General features: G+C 45.2%; 1 protein-coding gene across 1 annotated transcript in view; it reads left to right on the top strand.

Moving 5' to 3' along the window:
* The window catches only part of LOC146195751 (spliceosome associated factor 3, U4/U6 recycling protein-like), a 64,781-nt gene that overhangs the window by 32,145 nt on the left and 9,889 nt on the right, over positions 1-22,747 (top strand). Inside the window, exons 12-20 of the mRNA XM_084597900.1 lie at positions 375-484; positions 1,680-1,792; positions 2,700-2,776; positions 3,861-4,055; positions 6,962-7,067; positions 10,024-10,181; positions 13,965-14,048; positions 17,213-17,305; positions 18,143-18,232. Of these exons, the coding sequence (XP_084454026.1) occupies positions 375-484; positions 1,680-1,792; positions 2,700-2,776; positions 3,861-4,055; positions 6,962-7,067; positions 10,024-10,181; positions 13,965-14,048; positions 17,213-17,305; positions 18,143-18,232 (1,026 nt within the window). The remainder of the gene's footprint in view (positions 1-374; positions 485-1,679; positions 1,793-2,699; positions 2,777-3,860; positions 4,056-6,961; positions 7,068-10,023; positions 10,182-13,964; positions 14,049-17,212; positions 17,306-18,142; positions 18,233-22,747) is intronic.

Raw genomic sequence — 22,747 nt, 5'->3', positions numbered from 1 at the left:
GCATCCCATTCTCACTCGCTTCACTCGCGAGCGGCGTCAGCGGCATCAGCGGCATCCTATCTGTACGTCACGCAACGTTCCTATGAGCCCACGCGCTGCTTCCCGCAACCTTCCCATAACTCAATTGCTCTCTTCCTTTCTCTGACCACAAAGCTTCTTTTATGACAGCCAAGAACTGTTAGTTGAGTGTTTCTTGAATGAATACGTGTGAAAAATTAAAAAAAGTTGTCTGTAATTGTACATACGTGTCTTGCTCGAAATCTTTGCCTCAATCTATCGAAAAGGTGAAACAGCTGATAAACTGCGCTCAAATTTCGCATTAGAAAGTAACGTAATCGTGGGGAATTATTTTTCTGTCCTGTGGTAACGTGCAGGCCAAGCTGTGCCACAACTTGCCCAGAGCACGGGAGCTGTGGAATGACATCACCCATCAGGGGCGGGCCACCGACGCCCAGACGTGGCTTGACCACGCAAACTTCGAGAGGTGCCTTTTTGTGTCTTTGCTTGCCTTGGCTTTCTCTTCCTTTTTTTTTTTTTTTCCTTTATTCTGCAGAAGCCAATGAGTGTCATATGAATTGATCAGTACATGCATTGGTGCAAGGCTGCCCTGCTTGTAGGATTCACATCATTGTTGCGCCACCTAATAATAATAATAATAATAATGACTGAAAATCAGCCTTGGGAAAGAGTGCCGTAACTGTTCCACATCTCAGCAGACACCTCTGTTGTGCTGTGAGGGAAGGGACGAAGAAGAGAGCGGAAGAAAAGAGAAAAGAAAAAAGGGGCCAAGATGCCATGTGAGACTCTGAAGAGAGTGACTTTATTCAATTGCAGGGAAGACAGTGGCATTGAGACAAATCTGTGTGAAGGCGTAAAAGCGGAGGACTTTGTGGGTAGTGATACAGTAGATAAGCACCCCAGCTTCTGAATACACAATAGTAGTATACTATACATATCTATCCATCTGCATTTCACATTGGATTGCTCTTTGCACTAGCTGTGCACGCAGTTTTCGTGTAGAGATTGTAAGGGAGGCGTTAGTCTTCAATATCAAGCTTTTTGTTACTATACCACATCCTGATTTCTCTCTCTGGATGCCCGATGAGCTGTAACGGCATGGAACGTTACACCAATGATGCAGGAAAACAATTTTTTCACGGTGTGTTTGATCCTTATCACAGCTGTATTTACTGGAAAAGCAAAGAAAAATACAATACACATCCAATTTTTTTGTCCTGTATTTGCTTTGCTAGCATGAATTTAATATTTACACACATCTAATTCACAGAAGTTGATCTGCTGAAGGAGTAAAGTGTTTTATCATTGCATGACTATTATGAACTGTTGTGTATGATCATTATTATGGGTCGCACAACTGTATGTCTGAGAGTATGGGTAGCTTGTATGTGAGTAATTAGATGTAGATAGCAGTAGAAAATGATTGGCACTACGGTCACTCTCGTGAACATCTTGATGTTCTTGCATCTTTGCACTTTTTGAGAAACATTATATTAAACGGAAAAATAGCTCAGGACATCGAAGCACACCTAGCCCAGTTTTAGATGCTATTGGTCTTGATGATGGCCCACTAATATATATATATGTATATATATATATCAATGTTGACAGACACGTCAGTTTATTGTGGCATGTGTCAGTTCTCCTGTTTTTGTCCGCAGGGCTTTTGGTGATGACAAGCATTACCGCAAGGCCCTGCTGCGAGGCATGTACGCCACCGTGGACTGGCCCGAGAGCCTTGGTGACCTGCTGCTTCTGTTTGAGAGGGAGGAAGGCAGGTGCCCACATCCGTTCTCTGGCTGCTGTACCCCCCCCCCCCTCCCCCCTCTATTCTTTTTGGCTCCTGGAGTTGTTCCCTTCACTTTCCTTCCTAGCCCCATTCCTTCTAAGCACAACTTCTCTCCTGACAAAGTTCTCTGTTGCCAGAATCTTTTTGTCTGTGGCAGTTCATCCTCATTAAGGTTCATTTTATTATTGCAGCACTTTGTGCACCTTACATGCTTTGATGTATGCGCCGTCTACGATCATCTCTGCTTTTTTCAGGAGCCTAGCTGTCATGTAATGTTTTAGGGAGCGTATTAACAAACAATATTCCTCGCAACAGTATTTTGTTACTGCCCTATTCATGAAGAAGCAAGTGGCAGTTTTGGGGGTCAGTATTTGTGCCTTGTTTGTGCACACTGTGAAATACTAGCATAGCTGTTGCTCACCACTCTGGGCTAGTGCAGTGGTTAGGGAGCTCATCTGCTGTGCCCAAGGATGCGGGATCGAATTTTGGCTGCGGTGGCCGCTTTTCGATGGAGGCGAAAAGCAAGGAGTCCGTATGCTGTGCAATGTCAGTGCATATTCAGGAACCCCAGGAGGTGGTTGAAAGTTCCAGAGCCCTCCACTATGGCGTCTCCCATAGTCTGAGTCGTTTTGAAACCTTAAACCCCATAAACCAAATCGGACTACATTTTTTGCTTAGTAACAGCAATTTATTGCTCTTGGTACAAGGCTTTTGCTCATCAAACGTTTCTCTGTTCACTTGGGGTTAGAAATGTCATTATTGTCATTGAACAAATGTAATGTGTGGCTAGGAATGTCATACTGGCCCTTTCTCAGTTCTTTCTCTTTCTCAATGTGTCAGAGGTGCAGCCCCTTGCCAAAAGATCGCTGACTCACATTTGTGTGCATCACAGGGACCCTGGAGACCCTGGACGTGGCAACAGAGAAGTATAATGCCCACATGCGGAGGGTGCTTGACAGACGAGAAAAGGCAAGTGTCGTCACCATTGCCACTTGGTACGTGGTACCGTTGTGACGTGCATAGGCTGAAAGTCTTGCTCTTTTGGTGCATGTAAGTTTTTCTGCAGCTGCAATGTTTGCAGACGGTGAATGCATCCTGTAAATGTTCAGTTTATCCTCCTTGGTGGCTCAGAGGCCTTGGCATGCGGCCACTAAGCCATTGATGGCCGCACTATGGCGAACTGGTCAAGTTTAATTCTGAGAACTACGTCCAAGTATGCTCACTTGAATCTTGTGCTCAATTTTTACTACTGTAGAGTTTACTCAGGCTAAATAAAAGTCAGGCTGGTCCCATCATTGGTTGAGAATCAGTTAAAACACGTGTTTTAGGATACAGAGTAGAACGGGAGAAAGAAGATGGCTACACAGTATGAAAGAGAACTGAACAGGGGTTGAGGAGAACCCTCAGTTCGCAAGCCAAGCCATCGTTTCAACAAAGAGGTCTTGTCTTTGTCTTCATATAGGAAGATCACATGTTGTATTTGGTGCAGTGGTTTGCGGTGGTGGGTTTTTTAAAGTGTGACGTGCAAGAAGCAGGTTGTCCCAAAATACACTGCACTCAAAGGGTTGATATGATTTATTACATAGGAGTTCTTATCGAAAGAACTTGTGATTATATTACGTGCTTTTCGATTTATGGCAGGTACTGGCGTACATGAGAATGGTGCCTAAATCTCATTGATGTTGTCTTCTGTCAAAAGCAGTCGGATATACTGATATGAACGAAAGAGGATCAGTGTTATTCTTTCTAGGTCTCAATTGCACTGGAGACAGCACGCTGAAACACATAATCACATCCCTGGTGAAAATGATTAAATTCACTGATGCAGTTAATGTAAGGAGTCAGCTGAAAACTAGCCTTACTTAATGATTCCTTTTTTTTACCCATAATGCATGTCATTAAGTTCTGCATTCTTGTGAGCCAGTGGCTAATCTTTCCCCATTGTATATAGTATTTAAATAAAGAAAATAAATGCTAGGTTCTTCACAGGCAAGTGAGACTTAATTGTTCTCGCTTTTTCCACCTAATGTCCCTTTTTGTTGTTTCGGAGCAGGCGGCTGCTCGGGAAGCTGAGTTGGAGTCCCAGCGGAAGAGCCAGAAGGCCGAGAAGAAAGCCGAAAAGAAAGCCGAGCGGAAAGCCGAGAGACGACGGGAAGCCGAGTCCAAGGTTTTCCAGAGGGAGGCACCACCTGGGCTGCAGCAGGCCAAGAGGAAAGCACAGCCACCACAGGAGCAGGATGGAAGCCAGGTACAGAGAGCAGAGTTCACTCAGCACAAGAGCGGCAACGTTCCAAGCGCTGCAATCGTCATGGGGTGCGATTGCATTCCAATAGACTTCTCCCTGTTTGCAAACAATGTGACGTCGGGGAGACACGTGACGAGGGGGACGCGCTGAAGGAAAACCGGCTTGTGGGGCAAAAGTATCCTTCCTAGCCGGGTTTGCCTGCGGCAAGGAGAGTCTGGGAGCTGTCCATTGCTGTGCAGTTTTGCCTCAAATTGTGCGTTTGCCATATTCAGATCCGACACAATATGCAGCACTCCTTAGCGATTCTCACTTTAAAAAAGATAGTCTGGGCAAGAGTGCAATTATTTTTCCGTTCCATGAACTGGCGCGGCCCTTTGTGGACGATCTAAAGTCCTACCAAACGCTTGAAGCGCATAGGATGCATGCTGGAAAAGGGGTCAATGCAGGCCTATTATAAGCATCAGGTTTTTTTATAATATGTCCTTTACAAAACCGACTGCTGGGCCCCACAAAGCGTGGAAAATTGTGAGCGAGAACAGCAGCGCACGCACGAGATAATTCGTGCTTGGTTGGGTGATCTTCCTCCCAAGTACAGACATATTTAGTGTTATGTTCGGCGAGACAAAGAAAATATATTATTGGTACTTTATAGTCATTGAGTGTGTGGTAAAAAAAAGTTAATTGCGCCTTGTCGTGTAATTCCGGCACCTAAACTGTGTTACAAGAAAGCTTGAATTTTTCCCGCTGCCAACAATACCATATGAATGGGTCCCGCGGTACGGAAAGTAACAAAGCACATTTCATATCACACAGTAATATTCATGCAAGGTGTACAAATATTCATAAGTGCACTTCAATAATTCTAGTAAAACCACTTTTCGATTGGGACACGACAGCTTTCGAACACGCAATATTATGATTCTGTCTAGGGTTGTTGCTGTACTTAAGCAATCATGCTGCTGGCATGACTTTGGAATGGGAATCATCTTGTGATTGTGAGTGAGCTAGCTCCGTCAACATGGCCCACTGAACTGGAATGAATTCGATGCCGAGAAAGAATCTTTCAAAGCGCTGCCATTGATCGTGTGTCGTCCGGGCCTTTCAGAGCGAGATCGGTCAGCATTCAATACGATTGGCACGGGCAATAAAGCAAACTAATATGTGCTTGTTCGTTCTCCCAGAAATATGTGAACGTGCAAGCTTACCAGAAAAATGTGCTTCCTGTAAAGTAAAAAATCGAATCTTTTGCCCGCCAGGCCAAACCGCGTAGCGGCGGCCCCCTTCGCTCCTTCTCTGATAAATCATTCGTGACGTAGGCCAGGAGAGGTCTATTCCTCCAATGGAGTAGACAGAAAGCTGAATGGCAGCCATTTCGGGCCTAGAGTCATTCCTCTTGTTTGAACAGCAAAAGAGACAGGAGCCCCACCGCGGTGGCTGAATTGTTACGGCACTCAACTGCATAACCTAGTGACGTGTAATCAAATTCTGGCAGCGGTGGCCATTTTTTAATGTAGGCGAAACGGAGAGGCATCCATATGCTGTGCGATGTCAGTGCACTTTAAAGATCCCCAGGTGGTCGAAATTACTCCGGAGCCTTGTGTCGCTTTGGAATATCGAACCCTCTAAACCAAACCAAAAGAGGCAGGACTCCATCTGTTATCTTCGTGATTATAGGCTTAAAGGATAGAAGTTTTATCATACTTTAATTCACCTGATCAGGAGCTGAATGTTTGATCCTGCAGGACATCGCAGCCAATCTTAAGATAGCTTACTAGTTTCTTAAGGGTGTGTTGCAACATGCCCTATTTCTCACTCTCACTGAACTAGTGTTAGGTGACAAGCTGCTCTGCTGAAGATGTGCTCTCTCTACTGTGTCTTACCATGAAGTTTTCCCACCTTCTGGCGAACTGGTATGACATTACCTTCAGTAATGACACATCATTGTGGTAAGCTGAGGTTCTGTGATGTGGTCGTGAATGAGCCTCAGTATCTTGAAATGAGCTTTCTCCCAAACAGAAGGTGGTTATCCTTCTGCAAAATGCCCTGGTGCTTGCCAGACTTCAGCTCTGGCATTTTGGAGTTGGGTCACTAAACTCTCAACTGCAGGCACCGTGGGTGCCAACGTACAGAGCTTTCAAAATATGCCAGCCATCCTATCTAAATCACACAGAAGCTCAAATGGTTTGAAGTAAGCAGTGTTGTGTTCAAGAAAGATCCATGAATGAATCTTGTTTATCTCTTGTCCTTGTGGTTACTTGAGGAATGTGTTATGGCTAGAAGAGAAAGTTTGATGTGACACTGTCGCGATATTGTAGACGTTGCATACACTGACAGGCTGGTTTCTTTTGAAAGAGCGAAGTAGCCATCTTTCTGAAGGCACACATGTGCTCCCATGTTGTCCATTATGGTGAGGAATATTGTTGCGGGGCGTTCCCGAGTGGTGAGAGCCCGAGATCCGAGTCTGATCACCTCCGGAAAACCAGAGCACACAAATACAACAGCTTCAGCTTCAATGTCGTTGTCATTCGACCCAGCGTCTGAAATATCCTCGTCGTCTTCCGACATCTCGGCTACACACCATACCAATATGTTCTCATAGCTACCGGTCTCAGCCGGTGTGTCCAAAGAGAGGGTTCCAGTCCTTACCTTGGAGGCTGAAATTTGAACTCTGGTTTTTACAGCCAGGTTATGCCTGGGACTTTCCCCTTTCTATAATGCAGAGATATGGGAAAGCAGGCTCCCTGCATGGATGGAGAATGCAGCTTTAGACGGGCTACGAAGAGGGCTGCACAGTGCTGATAGGTCTTTGATAAGCATGCCTGATGCAGGCTCAAAAGTGACATGATAAAAGTGTTGCTAAACTTGATTGTTCCTGAAGCATGGTGGTGCCGCTTTTTGTCTCTGCCCAGGAACAGACAAGAGACAAGGATGGGTTCAGGGTGCCTTCTCTGCCCTCTGCCAGGGCCACAGCGGGCGAGGACGCTGTGGAGGAGCCGCCCTCCAAGAAGCACAAAAGTAAATACTCTACTTTGTGCCTTGTGTTGTGATTTTCTCAGATAGGGAACGTTTTCCCGCGTTCACCTTGTCTTTAGCGATCACAGCATTTGTGTGGCCAGGAGATGCTCAACGCCATGCAGCCAGCCTATGTCAGTGAGCGAGAAGTGATCTAACGGCACCAATAGGAAAAAAATGAAAGAGCCAGCGAAGTGCAGTCTTTAAAGGTATAACACAGTTGCCTTAATGGCTCCCAACTGCAGGTTCCTTTGTGGATCTTCGCTCATGTGTACACACTTTGATACTCGCTTAGTCTCTAATTCCTTAATGTCTGGCTGTATTCGCTCACACGTACTCATTAGGATTAAAATTATGATGGACGCTTAATCTCCGCCTATGTTACACAATAGCCCAGGCTACCAGCCCATGTTGTAAAGCCCCGCTATGACCAAGCTGTATGAACGTGCCTAGGGGTATTGTGAATGAAAGATTCCTGCCAAGCTTATTCTGATATCAGCCTCCCATGTGAAAGGAGAGGCCTGAGCTGGCAGCTCCTGCTAAACGTAGCATCAGGCAGCCCTACGCCCAGTTAGTGCTTGGCCATGTCGGCTGCCAGCTACCACCTGCCACTGCCGCGGTCGTGATTTTTCACTCGCAGTGCAAAAACTGATGCCGTATTTTTGATGAGCGGGACCGTTAACGCTCTTGTGTTAAAATCGTATGCAATTGCGTTACGTCAAAGACCACCCGGCATAAATAACGAAGCCACATGAACGTACCCGCATGGCCTAGGAGTGGCGTGCCTTACTCGGGATCTAAGGGTTCTCTGTAGGCATGTTGATGTTGAACATCAGCCTTTCATCTCGGAGCAGGCGCCCTGGGAGGGTGTTCTCTCCGCATAACCTGTTGACCAGTCACTGTGCAGCCAGTACCTGCAATGGTCATACAACTGATTTCTAGCTCGCAATGACAACGCCAAATTTTGTGCGGAACAGGACCTTTAACGCCATTGCATTAAAAGTTAAAGCTATATTCTCAGGGTTACAGCCCACAGTTTGATGCAGCAGACTTTCCCACCCTGTCGCAGTGGCTTGTTAGTTAAAACACTTTAACGCTATTGCATTAGAAGTTAAAGCTATATTCTCAGGGTTACATCACACAGTTTGATGCAGCAGACTTTCCCACCCTGTCGCAGTGGCTTGTTAGTTAAAACACTTTAACGCTATTGCATTAGAAGTTAAAGCTATATTCTCAGGGTTACATCACACAGTTTGATGCAGCAGACTTTCCCACCCTGTCGCAGTGGCTTGTTAGTTAGAGCACTTTGCCGTAGATCCCAAGGAAGTGGGTTCAATCCTGGCCGCGGTCACCACTTGTTGATGGGGGTGAAAAGCCCCTGCGCCCGTGTGCTGTGGGAGGACAATGGACATTAAAGAACACCAGGTGATCGAAAATATTCGGAGGCCTTCACTATGACAGCCCTCATAGACTGAGTTACATTAGGATGTTAGTCCCGTAATGCCACACCATAGAATAATATTGAATCACTGGCCAAATTGGAGTTTATTACACTACCTTGCGACTTTCCTGTCATTTTGCACAGGATTATCCAGGAGGTTGTCTGCTTGTTAGGTATAGCCAGTAATTCGAAATATCCGAGCCAGACAGTGGTAGGGAGAGGAGGCAGCAGAATCTGCATCTTCTGCTTTCGTACCAGGGACAAGCATTGAATTGAGTGGCCTTTCCTTCTCGTAATGTCTTCCTCACTTCGGAAATTGGTAGGTGTTAAAGCCATTGGGCTTTGAATTTGTGCAGAACAATAATTTTCTCATTTGGGTAACTTGCTGTGAAAAGTCACGGAAAAGGTCGCCTTGCTTTCAGAGGGCATCTGCACGCACATCTGTGCTGTGTCAGTGAATGAAAAACGGAAAATTTGGTTGTGGCTTAGCTCAGCTAGGCCAGGATATACGTAGCGAAAGTATGTGTGCCTGGCGCTGGGCTGCCTACTCCTCTCCAGTTCAGTCTAATTCCATTTAATCCAGTCTAATCTAATTCATTCCAAATCAATCCATTCTAATCAAATCCAGTCCAGTGAAGTACAGTTCATTCTAGTGAAATGCAATCCAACCAATCTTGTCCGATTCATTCCAAACCTGTCCAATCCAAACCAGTCCAATAGAGTCCAATCCAAGCCAGTCCAATCTAATCTAGTCTAATCCAATCCTATCCAATGCTGAGTACACGCTCGTCCAAAATGCACCACTGACTAGCTTATCATCATCACTATTATCATCCGCACTGTTTTCTTAAGCAACCTGGACTACGATGTGGAGGATGAGCAGATCAAAGAGGCCTTCAAGGAGGTGAGCCATGGAAGGAGAATTAAGATGTGCTATTCACTATATCTAGCTATGTTGTTTTTGCATTAAAGACGAGACTTCTGGTTGCTTCTTGATTGCCAGATGGCGTGGCGAGCGCGCGGCGTCCGCCTGCTGCGGTGGTTGCTAGACAACGGCTGTGCCTCCCACCACATGAAACTCCTGGTTCGTGGCCAATGTAGCTTTCGCTGCAAAAAAGTTACCAGTTTGCTTGGGGAATCTGGGCAGGGACTCGGCCATTATAATGTTGGATGGCCTTTCACCTGCACCAGAAGCAATTGTTTGCTGATTAGGAGATGTAGAGATATTGTAACAATGCAGGATGGGCTGCAGAACTAGTGGTGGCCATTGATTAGAGTCAACTTATGGAAATGCACATCATAGAAGTAAAAAAAAAATTGTGATCTTGTTTGCCTCGAGTGTTGGAAGTGCGGACATGCTTTCACAGATGCAACACATCCTCAGTGTAGCCGGTGAATGTTTTGCTTTGCCCGGCAGCTGTGTCCATTCCTGCAAGGTGTGTAAATGTTGCAGGCCATCCTACTAGATGTTTGCCCACAGCCGTCTATTTCCTTTTTTTTTTATCCCTCCTGCCGCAGCTGATGAAGAGAAGCAGCACGAAGATGATGAGAAAAAGGAGCAGCCCAAGCATGGGGAGACAGTGAAAGCGGATCCCCTGAAGGAAATCCGCACTGTTTTCCTTAGCAACCTGGCCTACGATGTGGAGGATGAGCAGATCAAAGAGGCCTTCAAGGAGGTGAGCCAAGCACGGCATGCACTTCTTTCTGAAGTTTTATGCCAAGAATAGGGGCGTCAGAAATGCCAGTGGTGAGGTGCACTGTGGCTGAGATCCTGAGCTTTCTGTGGCGGAAGATTTTAGTTCCGGGAACTGAGAACTAGATTCTGCAAAATTCCTTACGCGGCATCATGTAATGCTTTCAAATGTGCCTTTTGCTGTATTTATACTAGTGGGATGAATATAGTACGAATTCATTTTTTCCATTCCGCAAGCTTTTCAAATAAACACAACCTTTGCCACTAGGCTATAGAGTGCTAGGCAAAGCCAGCTTTTTGACATCTATTGGAATCATGATAATAGTATTTCTTTTAAAACTCTCAAGCTCACACCTCCTGCCTCCCATTGTAATTAACATTTTAAAATAGTAACTTGATGCTTTTACTGTCGTTTCTGCCCTTAATAATAGTACCGTCAAAGAGAGGATGTGGCCAATTTCGCAAGAAATGCTTAAAGCTAAAATTTTTTGTGGAGTCGCGGCAAACTATACTGGGTACAAATTTCTGTGGCTATGTTGCGAAATCTACAGTACCATATCGAAATGCGTCAGCTCACACCGTAGCCGAATATAGTTCCTTCAGAAATCTCACGGATTTTTCTACGAATTGCTTTACTGTCACGCTAATATTAACAGTGATAGTATTAGGCCAGTATTATACTACAGTTCCAGCCAGTGCCGTGCTCATGCCAATGGCTGTGCTACCTGTTGTCATCAATGCGGCAAGGCGTAAGCAGGCTGCGTCTCCCCTCCAGCTTCGGAACCTGTTGATATGGATGAATTTGCGAATTTATGTTCATGTTGTGCATCAGTTGTGTGAAGGAACACATTTTTGCATGTTGCGCTGCTCGAAAACTACTAATTTAAAGGGGCGATGACAGGGTCATTCGATGTGTTGCCGTTTTATACTTGTATGAATAATATACAGGTCTGTGATTTTACTCGCGAAGTTTTAGTGCCTAGCGTATGGCGCATATATTACAAAAAAATTAGAAGGGTTCAACGCTGCTGAGCCTTCAACGCTGCTGAGCCGAATATGAAGCAAAAGCATTAGCTGCAGGTGACCGAGCGTTCTTCTTGTTCTTCTTATTCTTCTTCATCTTCTTCCTAAATATCTTCTCCTTCTTCATCATCTTCTTCGTCGTCGTCGTCGTCGTCGTCGTCGTCTTAGGAGCAGGGGGCTCCACGGCCCACTCCACGAGCAATTAGGCCTGGCGTAGTATTGCTGCTTTCGCAATCGCAATTGAAATCGGAATCTGGAAGCTCCTCCCACCGAGAGCGACCACCACTTTGGAATGCTCGTGTGACGTCACAGAGGATACGCGGCGGAGCGTCGTCTGCAATGTCAAAGGACACGTCTCTTCCTTTTTTTTCTTTTTGGATGATTCACTTGGTGGTTGTCCCTCATGCAGAAGTGCTTGATGAAGATGTGTTATCGCACTAAAGCAATGTATAGTAAGGCATGTTTTCTTCAACATAAGGCACAGTCACAGTCAGTGCGCTGCATGGTTATAGGTTCCTTAACTTATCGCTTTAGCTCATCGACGCACTGATCTGTCGCATATTACAAAGGCAACGACGTCAGCAGGCCCAACGGTTGCCTATCGTTGTAGTGTGAAGTTATGCGGCCCCGCGGCGTCGATAAAACTGATTAGCGGACGGTCGTCTGATCTGTTTTGGTCGGATCGGAGGCCGAGCGAGAACTTGACACCCAATGAGTGAATGACCTGAACAGCTGCGCTTGTCTGTGGCTTAACCGTGTTAGAAAAAAGAAAAAAAGAAGCTACACTTTATATGTTCCCCCTTGCCATCAGCAATGACCTTGGCCAGAAATATTAGTCGGCGCCGAACTGCCGGCTCGTTCAGCGACAAGTAGGCCTAGCACAAGTACTCGGGGCTCGAGTCTAGAGTTTGAGTGATTACGGAGCGCGCATTGACAAGTTAGCAGTTGCATGTGGCCATCGAGTGTAGTTCTGGCAGTAGCGACCCCAAATCGACGATTGCTTACATCACAAAGCGAGTACACATTGAGCGGGAAGCGTCAATATGTGATTCTTTCTAGCGAGCACAGCCGGCAGCTGTTGGTGCCGTTTATGTGTATATCTGGCGCAGGCAAGGAACGTAGCATCCACGGCGCTTCTTGCAGCGCAGTTGTAGTTCGGGAAGAAATAAAGGTGCAACTGTTGCGAAAAGAAATTGGATAGTTTTGGTATTGCTAGCTCAGCTTGCATTTCATGCTGTGCGAACGAGCAGTATACATCCAGTCATTGCAAAAGCTATGTAAACAAACACGCTGGGGGCGCAGTCGTAATCCGCGAATCGGCGCTTTCCTGCGGGAGTTTATGGTTCACACACTAAATACTAAATGGTGTATGCTTACGTTGGAGCACTCAGGAGTCATTTGCTGGAGAAGCACTAGAAAAACGGAAGGTGAGTTCGTTGCAATCGCGCGCGCGGCTGCGGTGGAGGCGAGACAGAGACGGCGGCGACTGAGAGGCTCTTGTTCGGTGCAGGTGGGCAGTGAAGAGCAATAGAATCGCATTGGGTTTAGCAATGACTGATGCGGCGGCGGCGGCACATCCTTTCCTGCGCTGGCCGCGGCCAGACTGAACATAGTTACATAGTTTTGCAAAAATGCTTTACCAGCCGAAAATAAGTTTGACTAGCACGCGCATATAACAGCAAGTTAAGAGGTATTGCCTCGTTCAAAAGTTTTGTCTGCTCTTTTAATCTCGCAAGGCATGCTCTCTCGTCAAGGTATGCTTGTCTGAGATTTACTCTTAGTTCTTGGACCCAAAAAGCGACGGCAATAGCTCAGCAGTCAAGAACATAACGCTAACCCATCCCCACTTTCATGGCGCCTGTACTCGGCGTAAGTAAACATTAGACAAGTAGCTTTTTATATGCAGGAGTGCTTGTTGCTAAAACAAGCTCTCATAATGTAAGTATAATATGCTTCTGATTGTATGCCTAAATTATACAGCATGATCCCGTCGATTTTGGCCTCCTCAGCTATCTCTAGACGAAGCCCGAAACAAGTTCGAGGATCGCTAAGGTCTCGTATTACAGTGAAGGCATCGCAATGAAATGAGAATATGTGAATAAAATATTTTTGCTAAAAAGAAAAAGCTCAGTGACCATCATCCACGGCTTGCATGCAAGAGTACAGACGATACCGCGAAAAGCAGACGACATGGGGATAATATCTCGTTGTGACGTCAGCGGCTGATGGTTGCCATACCAGAAAGTTGTTTCCGATAATAATAATAAAAATTAATTTTAGAACTATCTAATGCACCGAATGAGCTCAAATTTTGAGGATTTACAATTTAATGCGTGAGGAGTGAAATGCAATAATCAGTTCATGCTCAAATGTTAACTGTCATGAGCCCTTTAACATCAAGACAGAACCGAAACCAAAACTGTAGCTGAGGCCTGTTATGCCCAAACTACTTGGCATAGTAAGGCTATAAGGAAAGCTCTGCCTTCATAACCTTGTCATAGCCACAAACATGTCCGTCTAGTATAGGGCCGTAACCGTGGCATTTGGTTCGATGATTGTCGTCACACATCTGAAGACAGTAGAGAGAATGGCAGTGCGAGCCATCATCATCATTATACTAATTAAAATCAGTATTAGGCAAAGTCTGAATTTTGCCTGCGCATGTTTTGTCATGATGATTATTGTGGGAAGCTTTCTTTGTTTTTTACGCAGCACTATCCTTTTGGAAAAAAAAAAACTGCAGGTTGGTGAGATCGAAGAACTGCGTCTAGTTCGAGACTACAAGGGCAGGTCCAAGGGCTTTGGCTATCTAGTCTTTACACACATGGTAAGTCTACACAAACGGAAATATGTAGTACAATCCCACTGATCTGCTTTCAGCTGATGGATTTTTTTCATAGCTGCGAGCCGCCGCTCACTGCTTTGTGCTCTAGTGATCTCCGCTTCGGCGATGTACGGGCCTGCGCTCAGTGCTTGCAATACATGCTCTGCAAATGGTGACGTGGTGTTTGCGATGTGATGGCGTTTAGGGGTTGCAGGTGCGGTCACGGCTCGTATTGTCTGTTTACACTGAAATTCATATCAGCCATGATCGTAACTGTATAGCCTCACTCAGAGTGCTACAACTCATTGTGAATGCTTCATTTATATCCAGCACTGTGTTTACAAACAAAGTTGGGCACTTGCAGACATGGCCGCAGACTGGGGGTCAAAAATAGGCTTAGCGCCCATGGGAATGCATGGAGGCGAATGTTTTCAAATCCTGACTTCACGGTGTACCTATGATGTCACCTTTTGGTGCAGAACAACCATGAACATCATAGAATAGATTATGGAAGTATGAAATGTCATATTAAAGGAAGTGGCAGGAAATGGCTGTTGCTGTACCCTCCGGCTATCGTGGAGGGTCCACAGTGGCTGCAGCTGAAGACAGAGGCACTTTGTGACCCTTTGCGGCACATTTTTTTTTTCGTTTTTTGCCAAATTTATGCATGGTGTGGAACTTTCGAGGCATCGCGACAACCTACAGCTAGACAAGATGGCGCTGCCCGTGTAGCGGCATGAAGGGGACGGAGACAACCCCGGACCAATACGATGCGGCCGTTTGAATTCGCACCACACAGGGACCAATGAAGTCTCTCTACAGTGCTTTCCTTTTTGCTTTGTATTATGTTTGTTGGGTAGTCTGGAATGACTTGGTTTATCAGGAAAGCAAGCCGAAAGGACGCTCCTTCGAATGAGACCAAGATGGCCGCAATCCGCCGCGGAGTTTTGAAATCGCAGGCGCTACAAAATTGGGGATTTTAGCGCATTGCTCGTGCACAATCCTCGTCATTTGAGCTATATTATAGCCAATATTACAGTTGAACATGTCTTTGGGGGCTGAATTTTCAATAATAGATGCAGGAAACCATGAGGAATCCAAAAGTAATGAAATTGATAACTCAGTTTTTTTTCGCGATTTTTTTGTCTTCAAGACCCGGCTCCCCCCTTAACATAGCAAAACTTTTTGTCTGAATGATATTTAGCAGAAAGAAAAAAAACTTTACTTTAGTGCCTCAAGCAGGATTTAAACGAGCAGCTGCCCAAACTTGAGCATATATATCGTTTCCTTATGCCTGACACCACTCTGCCATCGTAGTCGCCCTTTGCATTGAAAGTTCTCGCTGTAGCGTTCAGTCTTTTGTGCTGAAGATTGCGGTGGCCTTGTGGTAGAGCATCCGCCTCGCATTCGGGAGGTACGGGGTTCGATCCCCAGTACCGCCGGGTACCCACCGGTTTCCAATGGGTACAAGATTTCCCCCGGCCTGGTGCTCGGCTCTTCTGGGGTGAAATGCTTGGGTAAAGGGGCCATGAACCAAAAATGTTGGTTCAAGAAAAAAAAAAAAGGGCCACATAATGGGCTGTTGCCGCGCAAGGCGGACTTATTGTTGTCCGATGGCGGAACGAATCACTGCCACATCGGCGCAACTATTTGGGCCGTGACCCCTTTTCCCAAGCATTTCTCCCCAGAAGAGCCGAGCACCAGGCCGGGGGAAAGCTTGTACCCATTTAAAAACCGGTGGGTAACCGGCGGCACCAGGGATCGAACCCGGTACCTCCCGAATGCGAGGCGGATGCTCTACCACAAGGCCACCGCTTCGGTTAGCTTTCATCCTTTTGTCCTGCACGGAGAACATTCCCTAAAGGTGCTGAAAGAACGGACAAATGGTGTGGTGTGTCAAACAGTGAAAGCAGTGTGACGCGGAGTGCGTTGCCCAGCACTAGAACAGTTAATGGTTAAGCAGTAAAGGTTTGATGTGAAGCGTCAAAAGTGATGAAGGGAGCCAAGTGGGTTATCGAGCCATATAGACCGGTCTTCCTCAAGCCATAGAAGCAGCCGGAGAGACCATTCGCACTGCTGCGCTGGAAGAATAAAGCAAGGTGAAGGTAAAGACAGTGTTCACACGTTCAGCAGCCAAAACACCGGGCCAGTAACCAAGTGCCGCTACCTCTACCTGTGGGTCTTCCTCAAATGTATTGCACCTTACATGCAATATAGTACTTCATGCTTGCCACTACTCCCAATGATGAGATAGTCCAATTTTTTTTTCGTGAAAATGTCTATTAGCGCTTGTTTTTGTTTAAAGGCTCTCTCTTTTTTAGCATGTGTTTGTGCTGATTTTCAGCATTAAACCTACTAATAGTATGCGCACGACTCATGCGGCTTATAGCCCGACTTGCATAATTGCTATCAGTCTGTATCACTGACACTTTCATAACCTGACTCTGCTGTTCCAAGGAGGTTTGAGGTTGAAAAAGTTCTTGTGTTAACTCAAGTGTAATGCAAGCTTTTATATATGTATATTTAAAACTGCCGCTGAAAACTGCGTGTTTGAGTAATCGGCCTTGTTATTTAATCTGATCTTCTATTTTGTGCACGTTTAACTTCTTTGTTGTTTGTTGTTGTTGTATTACATTCTTCTTTATTTTGCTGCGTTATGACCTTGTTTTAATTCCACTCCCTTCTGTAACATCCCCCCGGGCCTTGAAGGTATTATAATAAATAAATAAATGAATGAATGAATAAATCAGTCAATCAATCAATCAATCAATCAGTCCATGAAAGAGCCTCATCTTACTTTAATTGAATCATTTTCTCTCGTTACACAGTGAGAAAAGTGGTCTAATGTTATAATTGCAGTCACACTGCATTTGAAGTTAATGCAGTACATTTAAAAGGGTCTTGCTGTGCTCAGCACAACCATACTCTGGAATTGAGCCATCATCATACAAAAAGCAAACTCATTGAATTTCGCTTCTTAGTTTTTGGTATCTTTGAAGTTTGGCTTCTGTGAAAATTAAAATGTGGTAGTAATCGATCACACAGGTGCGGCGACACTGTCCACGTGAAGCTCATTGTTGAAACCAAGAACTGACGCCCCTTCTCGGCACTGTCCTGTATGTATAACCCTGTTGCGTCTTGTTTTGTTTTCCCACTTTGCAATCCAGCAACATGTCGAGGCTGCTCTGAAGAAGGACCGCACTCCTGTTGGTGGCCGGCCAGTCTTTGTGTCCAAGTGTAACGAGAGGAACCAGTTCAAGGTGGGTCAGAGAAATGCACACGCACCAGATTCTTGAATGCAGTGCTCTTAAATATTTAAAGCCGCTAAACAAAAACTCAGGACGAACGCGAAGAAGACGACGGGGCAAAGTACTTCTTCCCACCGTCTTCCTCGTGTTCCTCCTATGTTTCCTCGTTTTTAAATATTTAAGAATGTTAACCAGTGCTCTTACCTAAGGGAAGAGGCTGTCAGAAGACATGTTCGTTGTGTTGGTGAAAACCAGTATTTGGCATAACGCAGGTCGTGGTTCTGCTTTCTCCTCGACTTTATTTACTTATTGGGGCAATACTCAGACTCCTATGGCAGCCAGTATAACAGACAGCCTGTTTATTGGGCAGGTTTGTGATACAACTGACAAGCACGGTGGCTAATTACTGGACCAAGTGGCGTGTGTCTCATTTTGATTCTGGTTGAGTGTTATCAGCGTTTTTAACAGCATTTTCAATCCCAGTTAACTCCGGTACGAGTGTGAATTTAGCTGCTGTACTAATGTGAAGGGAACCAACGAAAGTTCTGGGGGAATTACGGACAGTCCAAAGTGGACACAAACTGAAGTACTTTACTACCTTTGGCTAGCATTATGGATGTGTTGCGTGTGTGAAGAATTTTGGGCATTTGAATTATTGCTGCATTACAAAAAAAAAAACAATTTGAGAAAATGAGCTGAGCAATTGAAATTTCATAATATTTACAGTCTTGCTTGTTGCAAGTCATTGTAAATGAAAGTTTTGAGAGCTGTGAAGGGACATTACATGTCCCCAAAAGTCATTACCTTCTTCTATGCTGTTGTTGAATGTCATGCGTTTCTCTCCCGCAGTTCCGAACCGCCATGGAAAAGAACAAGCTATTTGTTCGAAACATACCACCCTCCGTGGGAGAGAAGGAACTTGAGGAGATTTTTGGAAAGGTACGGACAGTGGGGAAAGCTTTTAGTGTTTGGGTTCACATATGCATTAAGAAAGTTTTGCAGTGAAGCAGATAGGGGATTACTTGTTGTTTAAGTGGCATCGTCATCTGCATCATGTGTAGGCATAAAACATCATGTGACCAGTGTTACTCATGCGATTCTGACTTCATTATCATGTGACCACTCTGGTAAGCTCATGTACAGTCTTCACAGGTGTTGATCAAGTTTCTTGTTTCACGCAAAAGCACAAATGGCAAATTAACAATTATCTGCACTGTTAAAATGTGCAAGCGTAGACGTTCCATTCTTTTTATTGAATAATGAGAGGCTCATTCTGCGTGTCTGTTGACAGTTGTAGGGAATATTTGTATTGAAATTTTATGCTGTGTGAGGCATTGTGCAAGAAAGCTTAGAGGTGTGTTTAGTTTGAAGCAGAGAATGGGCGAATGTTTTCATTTTGTGGAAGATGCACTCCATACTCATTATGTCAGCCTAGTTGGGACATTTAAAGTCAGTTTTAACTACACGTGCTTCAGGTTATGAATTCATTCGAAGCTTACCAATCTTTTTTTTTCTTTTTATTTTATTGTGATAGCTTGTTGATGGCATTTGATACTCTTTTGTATTCAAAGAGCTGCTTTGTAATGTGGGATGCAACTTCCGTTCCAGCTTTCTTGCAGTGCGCTGATATTTTCACTGTTGCCACCGGAGTAAAATCACAAGGAGATGATCAAAAGGCTTTTTCTGTCTTGTACGTTTGGTTACCTCTTCCTTTGAGCCATCTAAAATAATGCAGCTTGGCTAGAGCTTGCTGCAGGTGCTTGTGGGCGAGCTTACTAGGATATCTGTGTTACTGAACAGTGCCCGGTCAGTCAGGCTGCTTGAACTGGTCAATTGATTTTGTCATGAGGGAAGAACAAGAGCGCAACCAGTTCGTTGTCATCTGATTAGCATACCTGCCAGGTCTCCCGAATTATCTGGGAGACTCCCGAATCTTGATGCTTTCGTATGATTGTACGACCAAAACAAATCTTCCCGAAACGCTCGCACGTTTGGCCAAATCCTTTTTCTAGTCTGGCCACATAGCTTCAAGGCTATCTACCGCTTGACAGATTGACATCATGATCAGTGAAAGGTCTAAAAAGCATAGTCGGCCAAGCGCAGTAGTTAAAACTGCCAGAACTTCTTTCACTTTGCTGTTTGAGACTGTAGCGCCACCACCGCTTGGGGTGATTCAGGCGTGTCGCTAAGGTCGAGTTTTGTCTAAAGCTCCAGTGGCTTAATTTCTGCCTATAATGTTTCTACACTAACACTGGTTTTTGCTTAGGCAACTTCCGTGTTTACTTGTGTTCTTTGTTACTTTCGGCAGCTCAGTTGCATGGTCTAGTGCAGTTTCCAAGAGGCGTGCGTTGTGTGTTGTTTAGTGCCGCGTTAACGTAGTCTTCGGCCATGGCGCTAAGCAATGAGTGCAAGAAGTATCTTCAGGTCTTCCTAAGGCAGTATACTGCTGAGTTTGGATGTATTGTGCCGTCTCGGAAAGGCTAGCATCATGCGTTTTGCACAATTTGCAATTGTGACATCAGCATCTCGCACGGCAGCAAAACGGACTTGGCTACGCACATTTCGTCGAAGAGCACTCAAGCAACCTTCAGTGCCAAGACAAGCAACAGCGTCTCCAAGATTTCTTCGGTGCACAAGACGACAGTGATGTCATCCGTGCGGAGTGCTTGTTTACCGATTTCTTGTTGGAGCATAACGTCCTGCTGAGCGCCTCTGAGCACGTGGGACCTCTGTTATGCAAAATGTTCCCAAAGTCTGACGTTGCGAAGTGCTACGCACGTTCTAGAACCAAGACGACAGCTATTGTCGGTGAAATGATGCATCACTCACAACAGAGCACGGTGAGTGCCCTGAAAAAGAGTGAGTCTTCAGTTGCCGTGGATGGCAGTAACGAAAGCCAAGCACAGCTGTACCCGATCATGGTTACGTATTTTGTTGAATTGGGTGTGATCGATAGCAAACTCCTTGCGCTGAGCACCCTGGAGGGCCAGTCAACTGGGTGCAATATCGCCAGATTGCTGATAGATACTCTGAATTCCTTGGACATACCATTGTCTAACTGCATAGATTTTGGCTCAATGCTAACGTCATGCTGGGAGAGAAAAATGGCGTAGCGGCAGCGCTGACTGAAGCCCATGAAAACGTTATTATAATTGGCTGTCCGTGCCATTTAATCAACAATGCAGCAGAAAAAGCGGCGTGTTGTCTCACAGCGAAGGTGGATGAAGTCCTCGTAGATATTTTTTTTATTTGGAAAAAAGTGCAATTTCTTTTTGCACTTTTTTCCAAGCTGTTTTTAAGCATTTCCAAGAAATGCATAACGTTGAGTACCGATAAATTCTGAAGCATGCGCCAATCCGATGGCTGTCGCTTGGGAAATGCCTGGAAAGGTTAATGAGTCAGTGGGGACCTCTGTTGAGTTTTTTTCTTCATGAGGTGAAAAAAGAAGCCACAAGTACGCAATTTCTGTCGTACTACCAAATTCCAGACTCCAGTGGTGTCGGCGCAAAGTACAGAACTGGAACACATGCCGTGCAAATTTAAGAGAAAGAAGGCAGCAGGTGCTGCACCAGTGGCAGTGAAAAAGGCTAATGCCACTGATATGGTGGACCAGAGTAGGCCACCATGCATAACACGTGAAGAGAGGCTGTTTAAATTTTTTGAGCTCGGACCTCAACAAAGTTTTTGAATAGTAGCACCATTCCTGTCTTTGAGGCATTGAACTCTCGGCTGCAGTTTCAAGCTCTTCAAATACGCGCATTGCAATCTTTACTTTTTGGGCTTCTTGAAGACCTCCTTTCAAGGTTTGTGCAGCCACGCCTTCTAAAGGAACACAAGGACCTACTTACAGTTGATTACCATAGCAAAGATGGACAGAAGGATGATGAAGACATTGTGGTGAGACTGGAAGCCAAACGCATTGTTCAGAAACTCAAGCTAAGTGAGCAAGAACAATTTTGTGAAGCTGTTTGGAAGTACATGATTGCTGCCTGCGATTATATTCGCCTCAAATTCCCTTTGGCTGACAATGCAGTAATTAATTCCAGAGTCTCAGATCTGAAATCCATCGACACTATGTCCTTTCAGAATGTGCTTTTCCTTGTGGAGCGGTTTCCGGTCTTACTGCCACTAAAGCAGCAAGAGTCGAAAGACCAAGCTTTGAATTCTCTGGAAATGGAATTTGTCAAACTTCAGGCATTTGACATTCCCCAATATGTGTTGCAAGAGGAACGTGCTGACAGGCAGTGGAGCGCCATCTCCCAGCTGAAAGGCGCAGATGGGCAAAAGAAATTTAGCCGTATCTCAGCAATAATGCTTGAAATCCTCTGTATACCACACAGCAATGCTGAATGTGAGAGGCAGTTCAATATTGTAAAAAAAAAAATCGCACCCAGTACAGATCATCCATGTCCGACACAACCCTCAGTCACATCCTTTTGGCTGCATGTCGCAGGGGAGAACACTTACTCTCGGCAGTACTCAAAGGAATTTCTGAAAAGGGCAGCCTCTGCCACATCGAAGGTTCCCCAACAGTGAGCAGTGATGTGGCACGTCAGTGGTTTTCAAATAAAAACCACCCAATTGCCGCTCTTTTGAACCAAATAAAAACATCTCATTCAATATAAATGCCTTGTAACTCCTCCCCCCCCCCCCCCTCCCCTGTCCGATGAGATCTCCTTAATGCCTTTTCTGTGAACCTGGCAAGTATGGATTAGCCTGGCGCTCTTAAGTGCCACTTCCACGGCTGGGCATGGTTTCAGTGCAGTGGACTTACGTAATGTTGTTTTTGCCTTACCATCATTCTACACTCCTTTCCTCACTTTTTTTTCAAACTTCCCTAGTTCACCCACACATTGCTGGCGTCACTTTTTTTTTATATACGCTAATCTGTTGGTTTGGTAGTGACATAATTGGTGCAGGCTCACTCGTTTGTTACATGCTTTTGTCTGTGGGCGTAAGCCTGCATTGTTTACTGAAAACCCACATTTCTTTGAATCTCTTTTAACCCACAGCACCACTGGTAACCGTTATTTTCAGTTTGCCTGTTGGTAGCACTCTGTTCGAGTTAGGCCATATTTAATACAACATGTTGTAAATAATTAAAAACCTTTTGATGAAAAAAAATGAAATTCAGATAAACAAGGATAAACTTATGCCACCTTCTAACTGCCACATACTCAGGAGAGAGGATTGGCAGTTTTCTGCACATTCTAACACTTCACACTACGCTGCTTGCATCACGTATGGAGGCAACGAACAGCGACAACCTTCACAAGCCTCCTTGGTATTCAGTGACTTTGCTGCCTTCGGCACGTTGCCCACAAGCACACGTGATGGTATGAAGTTCAGATGTGAAACTCAAGGGGGCCCAAAATAGCCGTTTAAACCTTCATGTGGTGACTATATCAAGAGACGTGACTGCTCCTTGGCTGGCAAGCACAGTGCATTAGCAGT

The sequence above is a fragment of the Amblyomma maculatum genome, chromosome 3 (genome assembly GCF_055883805.1).
Source record: "Amblyomma maculatum isolate TAMU_Amacu chromosome 3, ASM5588380v1, whole genome shotgun sequence".
Lineage (NCBI taxonomy): Eukaryota > Metazoa > Arthropoda > Arachnida > Ixodida > Ixodidae > Amblyomma > Amblyomma maculatum.
Note: the sequence above shows the minus strand (reverse complement) of the source record. Positions and strands in the feature narration are given on the sequence as shown.